General features: G+C 47.0%; 1 protein-coding gene and 1 long non-coding RNA gene across 2 annotated transcripts in view; one reads left to right on the forward strand and one right to left on the reverse strand.

Annotated features, from left to right (window-relative positions):
- ccdc180 (coiled-coil domain containing 180) overlaps positions 1 to 12,378 on the forward strand; it is a 57,306-nt gene that overhangs the window by 19,158 nt on the left and 25,770 nt on the right. The window contains exons 13-22 of the mRNA XM_077600527.1: positions 466 to 639; positions 699 to 814; positions 878 to 1,004; positions 2,497 to 2,554; positions 2,626 to 2,714; positions 2,774 to 2,961; positions 3,019 to 3,188; positions 7,781 to 7,961; positions 8,026 to 8,172; positions 10,240 to 10,384. Coding sequence (XP_077456653.1) covers positions 466 to 639; positions 699 to 814; positions 878 to 1,004; positions 2,497 to 2,554; positions 2,626 to 2,714; positions 2,774 to 2,961; positions 3,019 to 3,188; positions 7,781 to 7,961; positions 8,026 to 8,172; positions 10,240 to 10,384 — 1,395 coding nt within the window. The remainder of the gene's footprint in view (positions 1 to 465; positions 640 to 698; positions 815 to 877; positions 1,005 to 2,496; positions 2,555 to 2,625; positions 2,715 to 2,773; positions 2,962 to 3,018; positions 3,189 to 7,780; positions 7,962 to 8,025; positions 8,173 to 10,239; positions 10,385 to 12,378) is intronic.
- On the reverse strand, positions 1,371 to 3,036 carry LOC144074234 (uncharacterized). Its single transcript, XR_013300262.1, has 3 exons — positions 2,918 to 3,036; positions 2,595 to 2,735; positions 1,371 to 1,824 (listed from the first exon to the last, which is right to left on the reverse strand). It is a non-coding gene; the product is annotated as an uncharacterized LOC144074234 (long non-coding RNA).

Genomic DNA, 12,378 nt, shown 5'->3' on the forward strand with positions numbered 1-12,378 from the left:
GTGTGCATGTTCTCCCCGGGCCTTTGTGGGTTTTCTCTGGGTACTCCAGTTTCCTCCCACATTCTAAAGACATGTATGGTAAGCTGATTGGACACTATGAATTGCCCCTAAGTAGGAGCGTGAGCGTGAATGGTTGTTTGTCTCCTTGTGCCCTGCGATTGGCTGGCCACGAATTCAGGGTGTCCCCTGCCTCTGGCCCGAAGTCAGCTGGGATAGGCTCCAGCACCCCCCGCAACCCTGGTGAGGATAAAGCGGTTCAGAAAATGAGAGTGACATTTAACACCAGTTGCCACCAGACACATTCACCTCTTGTCACTGTCCTTCATATATCTTTCACTTGTGTCAAACCATGCCATATTACATTATGAGACATGCCTGACCCCTCACCTGACTAGGTTACCAGTCTTTTGATTTTCACCTGTCATCGTGTCATACATGGCCTGACAACGCACATCTTTTGTGCAGACGTGTTCCGATAGCCTGTACCGCGCATCAGCTCGTCTAAGCCGGCGTGTGTTCGTGGTTATGCGTGCTCTGGCATCACTGTGGGAGAAACACGGCGGTATCCTGGTGGGTAGAGAGGAGGAAGTCCAGAGACGGCTGGACGAACTGCGAGTGGCTCAAGAAAAACACGTACAGGTAATGACCGCCGCAGCGATGAAATCCTTGACCACTTATGACGTCGGGGATGACGGCAGAGGAAGAAGGTGTTCTTGGATGAGCTTCTAGCAGCGTTACGCCAAGAGAGCAGCGATGCGGCTTTAAAGTCATCGCTGGAGCAAACCGTAGTCTACCTGCATGACGTCAGGAACAGGTGAGCCTAAGCGTCCGATGCCTCTCGTTCGTCATACGTGACACGTATTGGTGGCGTCTGCAGCTGCGGTGAATGCGTGACGGACCAGTGCGCCGTATTGGACCGCCTCCCTCGTACCTTCGTAGACGAGCTGCTGGAGTTCAGTCGGCTCCTCAGTAACTTCTTCCACCTCGGGAACTCCTTCACCCCTGTAACCATGGAGCTCGCAAGAACACACATACAAACAGACGCTAGTACGCACACAGAGGCAACACGGGCAACCTCAAAACCCATCATTTTGCATCTAAAATGTTCTGTTAAAAATGTAGATTTCTACTTTCTAAAAAAAATAATCACAAATTTTTTGTGGAAGACTGGGAAAGTCAGCTGGGATAGGCTCTGTTGGGTCTGTTCTGGCTTCAGGAGCAGGCACAGAAAGAGTGAGACCAATTGGAAGGAAATAAGTTACCAGACTGCAGCATGGGGAGAGCTCTAACAGTGTGGACGCACAGCCTGTTCCTTGCAACTCTCAGAACGAAGAGTCTGTGCGTCTATTTGTGAAAAACAGGATGTTGTGCAAAAGAAGATAACAGAAAGAGGGTGTGGGCTGATACGTCCAGACATCTGCAGAGCAGATGTCTCAATGACATTTTTTATAACTCACACAAACTGATGCAATACGAACAAGCAATTGCAACGCAAGTTTGTCAGCTTATCTTACAGGCTCCAGCACCCCCCGTCACCCCTGTGAGGATAAAGCTCTTCAGAAAATTAATGATTGAATAGTCTGGAAGAATTCAGTCCCAAAAAAATTAATCGCAAAAAAATCATTCAGCTTCCATACTGCGCATCCTCGTAAGGGTTGATGGAGCCTCTTCCAGCTGACTGGGTAAAAGGCAGAGTACAACCTAGACTGGTCACCAGTCATCCGTAGGGCACACAGAGAGACGACCATTCGCACTCACAATCTTACCTCCACCAGCTGTCTGCACTGAAGTCATGCGAGTGAACCCCTACACCATCAGGCAACACTGCAAAAAATCAGTTACAAATTATTAGTCAAAAACTTTCTCAGTCAGAAAAAAAATCTGGCACAAAATTGCTTTGGCATAAATAAATTCATCATAAAAATCCATCCCCAAGAAAACAGTCTCAAAAAATCAGTTGCAAAAATTCAGTAACACAATAACTAGAAATCAATCAAGAAAAAAAAAAGCCACAAAAATCAGTCTCCAAAAATGTGTGCCCACCCCCAAAATTCAGTCGTAAACATTAATTCACTAAAGAATTGGAAGCAGAAATGACAATTGCCAAAAATTCAGTCACTAAAAACATCTGTGGCAAAAAAATCTGTCAATAAAAGAAATAGTAGAAAAAAATGTAATTTATAAAAAAATTGATGCAAAAAATCAGTTGCACAAACGGAGATGCAAAAAAAAAATAGTTGCACAAACTTAGATGCAAAAAAATAGTTGCAGAAATGTAGATGCAAAATAATCAGTTGCAAAAATGAATAGATGCAAAAATATATCAAAGAAAAATATTATCTAGAATTCATTCACCAAAAAAATGAATACCAAAAATTCAATTGCGTGAAATTTAGTTGCAAAATTCTGTTGTAAAAATCTTTGTAGGAAAAAATTCAATTGCATAAAATTATTTTTCGGGAGACATTAAAAACCCTGATTTGACCCTGTCATTAGAGTCCCGAAGATCTCAAGAAGCTGCCGCCAGTCGATAACATCATTGGCCATCATCAAGGTTTGTCCGCGTCGTGCGATGATGATCTCCTTACACTTACTGCTCCAATGAATGGTCATGCATTTGTTTAGAAAGTCGTCCAGAAAGCGGGATTAAAGAAGAAGTCATCGGCTGTCGAAATAACGCAGAGCCGGAGGAGTCTTCTGATTCGCTGGCTGAGGTGAGGTCCTCTCTTAAGTGGCTGTTTGAAACGCAACAAAGACAAAAATGAACCTTCAGGCAGAGTCGTCTCTCCTGGACCTCTACGACCTCGGCAGCAAGGTCAACCTGAAATCTTCCAGGGGCGTGGCCTACACTGGCCCCGCCTTCCGATGCCCCGCCTCCGATCTGCCCGGCAACATGAGCAAGCAACAAGAAACGCACCTGAGCTCCTTTCCCGTCGAGCTGCTCATGCAAGCGCTCAACAGGTACGTTTGCTCGCGCCACATCGTTCTGCAGTCACCGCTAAAAGGGCGCCCGCGCAGGATGCGCATGTGGTTTCTAGACTATGTGGAGCGGCGTTTCCAAGAAGTGCTGACGTCGGCGGTTGCCACGGTGACAGACAGGAAGCAGGCGGTGCGCGCGTACCATGAGCTACAAATGCAGCCCCTCGATCCCCAACACGTCAAAACCTGCATCTATATTCCACGCATGGGTACGCGCCTTATCTACAGTCTACCCTAGCGTAAGCAGATTAGCTGGCTACCATTGACGGTGTTAGGGACCCTACCAATTCTACCTTTTTTTTGAGTGGTCAATGAGATAAAAGTGCAATGAAGTGACGATCATGTCAAGAAATTTGAGCAACTGCACTAATTGGATTGGATTGGATAGATTTATTCATCCCGTATTCAGGAAATTTCATTGTCGCAGTAGCAAGAGGGTGAGAATGCAGATACAGGAGGGCATAGTTACACATAGTTACAAGTTAGACAATACAGTCGCAAAGGCCGCAGAACATCAAACCAAAAAGCACAAAGTACAAAGCAAAGCAAAGTATGAGATCATTAAGAATCATTAAATCAAATCATTAAGGCAAAAAAGCAGCAAAAACACAACGAGCAAGAGCGGATGGAGCTACCGCTACCGGCTGTCAGGTCCGCGCCTAACATTCAATAAAGTCGAACACAAGTAAGCACACTAAAGACAAATGTAGTGCATTTTAACCCCTTCTGCAGTAAGGGAGAGAGCACAAAGAGAGAGAAACGGACGTGTGGTCCCTCCATTGTCTCCACGTGCTCAAATCCCCTCCAGTCAGCGGGGGGCAGTATGGAGGGAGACGGACAGAGCCTCCGCTCTTCCCGTGGTCTCTCTGTGCTAAAATCCCACCCCCACTTTCGCGTCGACAGGTTTTATTGAAAAGATCACGTGACACAAAAGTAGGCGGTGATACAAAAGTAGGTGATGCGCACGCCTTAACCCATAGGTGTCCGTAAAATTCCGCGCCGGCCAGAGATGAGGCGAGGAAGTGGTCGGTCCTGCGCGCGTCCGCTCCGGGCAATGACGAGGCGTGGGCGTGGCCGGTCCGGCAGGCGTCCACGCCAGCCGGTGACGAGGCGAGGAAGTGGTCGGTCCTGCGGGCGTCCGCGCCGGTCGGTGACGAGGCGTGGGAGTGGCCGCTCCGGCGGGCGTCCATGCCGGCCTGACACAAGGCGTCGGAGTGGCCGAACCGGCGGGTGTCCACGCCGGCCGGTGACGAGGTGTCGAGGCCTTGTGTCAGGCGGGCGTCCGCACCGGCCTGAGACAAGGCGTAGGAGAGGCCTCTGCGGCGGGCGTCCACGTCGGCATTTGGAGAGGAGTGGGAGTAGCCGGTCCGGCGGGTCTCCCCACTGGTCCTTTAAGTGCTGGCTGTGTTGAGAACATTGTACCCTCCAAGAAGGTCCGTTGTTTCTCCAACAATAAGCCGTGGGTCACCAGGGATCTAAGGGCCCTCCTGAACAAGAAGAAGAGGGCTTTTAGGTCTGGGGAGAAAGAGAGCCTGAAAATGCTCCAGAAGGAGCTGAAGAGAGAGATAAGGAAGGGTAAGACCATCTACAGGAGGAAGCTGGAGAACCAACTCCAGAGAGGCAACACCAAGGAGGTCTGGAGGAGCTTGAGGACTATTTCGGGCCATGGAGGCAACAGCGCGAGAGACCCGGAGTCTGGCGGCAGGGAGTGGGCCAATGAACTGAATCAGTTCTTTAACAGATTCAGTCCTGCCCCCACTCCCCTGACCCCCCAGACCAGAAGCAACGCTCCCCCCTCGTTCTCCTCGTCTTCCTCCCCCTCTTCCACCGATCTCTGCATTACTGTCGATCAGGTGATAAAACAGCTAAAGAAGATCGAGGCAAGGAAGGCTACCGGTCCAGACGGCCTCAGCTCCAGACTACTGAGAGAGTGTGCGGATCAGCTTGGTATAGTGATTCTGCATATTTTCAACCTCAGCCTCAGTCTGCAGAAGGTCCCCACCTTGTGGAAAACTTCCTGTGTGGTCCCAGTTCCTAAGACTGCGTACCCCAGGGAGCCAAACCATTTCAGGCTGGTAGCATTAACCTCTCACCTGATCAAGACATTGGAGAGAATCATCCTCAATCACCTCAGCCCCCTGATGAATGCAGAGCTGGACCCTCTGCAGTTCGCCTAACGTCCAGGTATTGGTGTGGAAGATGCTACCACCTACCTGATGCACAGGTCTCTTTCACACCTGGAGAACACGGGAAGCACGCTGAGAATGATGTTTTTTGACCTCTCCAGTGCGTTCAACACCATTCAGCCGGTCCTACTGAGAGGGAAACTGGAAGAGGCTGGAGTAAGGAACCACCTAGCCGCATGGATCATCGACTTCCTCACTGACAGACCACAATATGTGAGACTCCAGGACTGTATGTCTGATGTGGTAGCTTGCAGCACGGGGGCCCCACAAGGCACAGTGCTCTCCCCACTCCTCTTCTCCCTCTACACATCGGATTTCCAACATAATACAGACACCTGCCACCTCCAGAAGTTCTCTGACGACACCGCTATTATTGGACGAGTGACGGACGGGAACGACCTGGAGTACAGGGGAGTCATCACAGCCTTTGTTGACTGGTGTAGGCTAAACCACCTCTACATCAACACCAGTAAGACAAGGGAAATGGTCATCGATTTTCGGAGGAATCCTCAACAGACCACTCAGGTGAACATCCAGGGTACAGACATTGAAATCGTGGAGAATTTTAAGTACCTGGGTGTTCACCTCAACAACAAACTAGATTGGTCCACAAACATAGATGCCCTGTACAAAAGAGGCCGGAGCCGCCTCTACCTACTGAGGAGTCTACGTTCCTTTGGAGTGTGCAGGACACTGCTGAGGACTTTCTACGACACTGTGGTGGCATCTACAGTGTTTTATGCAGTGCTCTGTTGGGGATGCGGGAGCACGGAGAGGGACAGGAACAGGCTGAATAAGCTGGTCAGGAGGGCCAGCTCTGTTCTGGGCTGTCCTCTGGACTCTGTGGGGGAAGTGGGAGAGCGGAGAATGCTGACCAGGATGATGTCCATCATGGACAGCACCTCCCACCCCCTGCATGAGTCTGTGGAGTCCCTCCGAAGCTCCTTTAGCAATAGACTGCGGCACCCTCATTGCAGGAAGGAGCGCTTCCGCAGATCCTTCCTCCCATCAGCTGTCAGGCTCTTCAACAAAAAAATGGCTGAGTGTTGAGACCTACCGTATGCATGCATGTATATTTATGTGTATGTATGTATATATGTGCTAAGCAACACGCTTATTTATTTATATATTTATTCATGTATTTATTTATTAACTTACTTCTACCTATCTATTTATGTCTAAAATGCCTTTCTTATTCCTGCATCCTCACCCTCTTGCTACTGTGACAACAAAATTTCCCGAATACGGGATGAATAAAGTTATCCAATCCAATCTACAGGGAAAATCCTACTGTGGCAAAGAAAATCCTAATCTACATAGAACACAAACTACTACAGTCATCCATTTGCAAAAAATAATGGGGAACTGTATAATGCAACACCAAAACTAGAAGAGAACAAATGTTAACCTGATTTCACAATTCTTCTCACAACTAGTGTCTATTAGTCCAATCGTTCATTCATTGACGGCCACCCCTCCCACTTCAAATGGATTGGAGGTCAAGTGCTGTTATTGGCAGCCACTGAGTGAATAGCAGCTGCTTTGGCATTGATAATGTTTTAGAAATTGGTTAAAAAAATAAGATAGTTCTGACCTCACTGAAGACTTTCATGTCAGTTCATTGACTTTAATGGGAATGTTGCCCGCATGAGAAAGCTCTTTCTAAGTCTTCTGCTGTCAGCAGAAATTACACTAATAGACGTCCAATCCATTTGAACCGGGAGGCTGATAGCAAATTAATACATACTGTTCATTTGATGCCAATCCTTGAAATGGATTAGACGTTTACACAGTCAAGGGCAGACAATGTCTGATGAAGTCATAAAAGCAATAACTTTACATTAAAGGGACCATTCAGTAATTTTTCATCTCATCTCATTTTCTGAACCGCTTCATCCTCATTAGGGTCGTGGGGGGTGCTGGAGCCTATCCCAGCTGATTCCGGGCCAGAGGAGGCGGACACCCTTAATTGGTGGCCAGCCAATCGCAGGGTACAAGGAGACAGACAACCATGCACACTCACACCCATACCTAGGGGCAATTAAGAGTGTCCAATCAGCCTACCATGCATGTTTTTGGAATGTGAGAGGAAACCGGAGTACCCGGAGGACACCCACACAGGCCCGGGGAGAACATGCAAACTCCACACAGGTGGACGTGACCTGGATTTGAACCCAGGACCCCAGAGCTGTGAGGCCGACCTGTTAACCACTCACTCCACCGGGCCAGCCATTCAGTAATTTATTAAATAAAATAATCCCCTTAATGCCCTTGGTCTATATTTTTTTCCTTATTTATTTATTTATTTATTTATTTTTAATGCAATATTTGTGTCTAAATTGGTACAACCCGTGGCCCAGTGACATAATGGTTAGTGTGTCGGCCTCCCAGTTCTGAAGTCAAACACTCTAAATTGCGCCTTGGTATGAGTGTGAATGGTTGTCCATCTCCTTGTGCTCTGTGATTGGCAGATTCTATTGTTGGCTGGGATATGCTCAAGCACCGCCGATGACCCTTGTGAGGATAAGCATTTCAGAAAACAAAGGAATGAATGACTTGGTACAACACTAATAATAAGCCTCCCCAAATCTGGTCCCATTTGTCAATGACCTTAGCTGAGCTCCAGATGCACAAGCAGCGCGTGGAAGCTCACTGCCGTGAAGTGTCGAACATGCTGAAGTCCTGCGCGGTGTCACTGCGGGAGCTGCAGTTGTCCACTGACGACAAAAACCGGCGGCTGACGGCCACGCTGGCTAGTATGGACGACGGTGTCCTCAAAACAGATGGCAGCCGACGGTAAGGGAACCGCGTGCGGCGGCCTATCCACACGGCCTTCTCAATTCCTGCGCTCTGGTGTCAGTCTGGAGGCGTTGAGCGCCACTCTGCAGGATCGTCTGGACGAGCACATCAAACACACCCAGCGCTCACATTCCTCCTTTCGGTTGACACTTCAGCTTCAGATGGACGGGCTCCGAAATCGGACTGAGCAACTCCTCAAGTCCTTCAGGTCAGCCCGTGGAAGTAAAACAAAGTTGGAGTTTCTAACGCTGAATTATTTTTTTCAGCATTAAAATTCAGTCACAAAATTGTAGTGGGGTGGCCCGCTGGCTGAGTGGTTAGTTTGTCGGCCTCACAGTTCTGTGGTCCAGGTATCGAATCCAGGTCGGTCCACCTGTGTGGAGTTTGCATGTTCTCCCTGGGCCTGTGTGGGTTTCCTCCAGGTACTTCGGTTTCCTGCACATTCCAAAAACATGCATGGTAGGCTGATTGGGCACTCTAAATTGCTCCTAGTTATGAGTGTGAGTGTGAAGGGTTGTCTGTCTTGTGCCCTGCGATCAGTTGGCCACCGATTCAGGCCTGGGCTTCAGCACCCCCTGCCACCGTTGAGTATAAGCGATTCAGAAAATGAATGAAGAAATTGTAGTGGCAAAAAATAGTAGCAAAATTCTGTTCACATGAATTCAGTTGCCCAAAATTTGTCGAAGTGTGTACTTTGTAATCAACCCTTGTATGTCTATTTAAACCCTGTCTTTTTGTTAGTCTTTGTGGTATTGTCTGCCTTGTTTGTTTCATGCCAAGTTCCAAGTTACTCGTTCCCCCTTGTCTGTCCACGTCAGGTTTGATTTTGTTATTTATTTCTAAGTCCGTGTTATTTTCTTGATTCCCTTCCTGCATCAGTGATTAAAGTTTTGGTAGAGCACTACACGTCCTCGTCCATTGCCTGCTTCCCTGCATTTGGGTCCAACCACGTTCCACGCTTGACTCCACACTTAATGTTACTGTACGATCCCACCAACTATGGACTCAGCGGGAAGCACTCGGCTCACCTTTAGGGAATTTATAACGACTACGCCGTGGTGTTTGCACCTCTTAGACAACTTTCCTGCAGAACACTATTTCCATGGACCCCTACCTAGGTTCCCATCTAGCCATCTACAATGGACCACCGCATAGTGGCCGGCGGGGGACCTAAGGTAGGAGTTTTGACCAATGCCTGCTAACGACCCAGAAATCGCCTTTTGGGGGGGCAGCGGCAAGAGTATTCCTGTGTCACGGAGGAGGACGACAGTCGGGCTACACCGTCTTCCCAGAGGCGGCAGCGAGCGTCGCGGCGGAGAGGGAGGAATGGCTCGAGTCTTGGTTCAAGCCCGCTCGTCGGGAACAACTCCTGCCCCCCATACTCATGCACCCGTGCCGACCCACGTACCTGGGCTCCTGTGCCAAAGCCGCGTGCCCGAGCGCCTGTGCCATTTTGTTAGAGCACTCCACGTCCTCCTCCATTGCCTGCTTCCCTGCATTTGGGTCCAACCACGTTCCACGCTCGACGCCACACTTAACGTAGCAAAAATACTCATTCGCAAAAATTTGATCCAATAATTCTGTGTCAAAAATAAAATGGTTAAAAAAATGAAATCATTTCTTGTTCAGCTTATCCTCACAGGCCTGCTTGAGCCTATCCCAACCAACTTTAGGCAGTAGGGGGTGGGGGGACACCCAGAATTGGATGCATGCCAATCGCAGGGCACAACACAAAAAAACATTTACCTACGAAATACTCACGCAGGTACGCAAAGACGATACTAACTCTACACAGGAAGGTCGGGACCCAACAGGGATTGAACCCTTGATCTCAGAACTGACACTAACCACTCCCTTGTGTTGCCCTGCCCTGCAAAAATTCAGCTGCAATAGATTAATTGCAAAAATTCAATAGAAAAAATATTCTATTGCAATAAATCTATTGCAAAATATATAGTTGTAAATATTCAAATTTTATTTAAAAAAATTAAAACCTGAAACATTCAGTTGCAAAAGTTGATGCACAAAATATTTTCTCAAAAAAATGATGTTGCTTAAAATTTAGTCAGTAAAAAAATTGCTGCAAAAAAATGAGTAGCAAAATTAATGACGCAAAAAAATTCCCATTGCCAAAATTTGGTTACAAAAATTCAGTCATTGTGATTGAAGTAACAAGAAATCTGATAGAAATTCAAACTTGGATGGGAGTGATTGATTTCACACCCTATCGTTCAAAACTTACGATCTCATCTCCCATCTACTTGGCTTTGCTCAGGTTGTTTAGCGAAGGAGGCGACTACACGCGACATGAGGTCAAAGTCTTTCAGAGGCGTCTGAAGGAGGAGAGCAAGCGCATCAGCATGACCGAAGAGCGTGTCTACAATGACCTGCACAACCTGCAGACCCAGACCCTACAGCAGGTGGCACACACTCGTATAGAAATCATTCGTTCTTTGTTCTCCAAGTGGATTTGTAACTTGGATTTTTTGTAAGACGATATATTTACATTAAATTAGCATCCTGTGTTCCACAATCTTGAATACTTCCCCAAAACCCTTTAAAATGCTAAGTGTAATAAATTTGTATGGAATATCTATGCAAAAAATAGGAAAACAATTATGTTAATAATAAAATGAATAAGAAATGCAAAGACATTTTCCAAATGGGTGGAATTGCGAGGGGCAGCTGAGTAAACATCCTGTCAGGTTCGCCATTTGACGTTCCCAAATGCGCGCACTAATAATGAGGAAAGACAGTGTTCTGGAATTTTCACTTGCAAGGAGAACGACCGCTGAGTCTCCCAACTCTGTCCTTTCTGTTGTTTTATTATATTCGAGGGCCCTGATTACATTGTACGTCTAAACTCTAAGGGGAGGGGTGGAAACACAAGTGAGACGTCAATAGTCAAAAGTCAAAATAGACGAAAGTCTGGAAGCCTTGTAGAGTGTCTGTGATGGACGCAGGTGCAGTTTCCCAACCAGATTCCCAGCACTGCAAGGCGTTCTGGCTCCTCTTTGTTTTGTCTGCTCTAGCAGTCCATGGAGTTTTGGCTTCTCCTTTTTTAGACTAACCAAGGTTATCAGGAGCAAAGCTTTTACTTTGTTGCAAGCAAATATATAATAATAGGAAATAAAATCCTGACATACGTACACACGCATGTGAACACACCACTTAAAAACTTCAATTTATGTTATGCACCTAAACTCAAGAAACAACTCCGTAACGACAGAAGGCACACAGATCTGAAACTCATCGCTCCGCGAAGCTGCTCCACCATGGTTCTGGAAAAAGATGAAAGATTGGTCGCACAGTTGTACTCATACTCCGCTGGTGGCCGCTCTCCGACTGGCAGGACTCGAGTCCGCCTAGACTTCCCCGTTTTCGGGTTGGGCTGGCGCAGTGCTCTACTGTTGCTCACGGCCACTACGCCGCTTGGCCACCTCTAACATCCGCCAACATCACGCTAACCTCGGTTCCGGCAATCTAGGAGATGCATCCTCTAGCCCAAGGATGTCAAACTCGGGTTGGTTCGTGGGTCACATTAACGTCAACTGGATTTCATGTGGGCCGGACCATTTTAGATAAAATATTGAGGTTTTTTTTTAAATCAGATTGAAAGAATTGAATCAAAAGCCCTAAATATTCAATTTTTTAGAGATCTAAAACAATGTTTATTTGGGTTTTTTTTTCTTAGTAAGGGAAAACGTCTCTTAATCATTTGTTTTTCATTTCAAAAGGAAACAAAATACATACATTTTCAGAACCGATTTATCCTCACTAGGGTCACGGGGAGTGCTGGAGCCTATCCCAGCTAACTTCGGGCCAATGGCGGGGGACACCCGGTATCGGTGGCCAGCCAATCGCAGGGCACAAGCAGGACAACCATTCGTGCTCAAACCCATACCTAGGGGCAATTCAGTGTCCAATCAGCCTACCATGCATGTCCCAGAGAAAAGCCACACAGGCCCGGGGAGAACTTGCAAACTCCACACAGGTGGACCGACCTGGATTTGAACCCAGGACCACAGAGCTGTGAGGCCGACGTGCTAACCCAGTTAAGCCGCCGGGCCGCCGTAGGAAACAAAATATTTTTTTAGATTATGTTCAATATTAAAGTGAAAAACAGAAAATATTTTTCTATATTTATTTTTAGATTTTACAAAATGCTTTTTGCACTAAAAACACAAAAAGAAAAAAAATGGATTAAAAATTGCATTCAATGATTTAAAAAGGTGAAAATCAGGAAATATAATATAGATGTATAATACATCTATAATGTTCATTTAAATTTGATCCTAAAACAGAAAGTCGGCACTCATGATTTACCTTCTCGGGCCGCACACCTGTGCTCTAGTCAACGGGAGGCCAGTAAGGTCTTGGGAGAGAAACGCTACCAGGTCTATTGGAATAAAAG

This window comes from Stigmatopora argus, chromosome 5 (assembly GCF_051989625.1).
Source record: "Stigmatopora argus isolate UIUO_Sarg chromosome 5, RoL_Sarg_1.0, whole genome shotgun sequence".
Taxonomy (NCBI): Eukaryota; Metazoa; Chordata; class Actinopteri; order Syngnathiformes; family Syngnathidae; genus Stigmatopora; species Stigmatopora argus.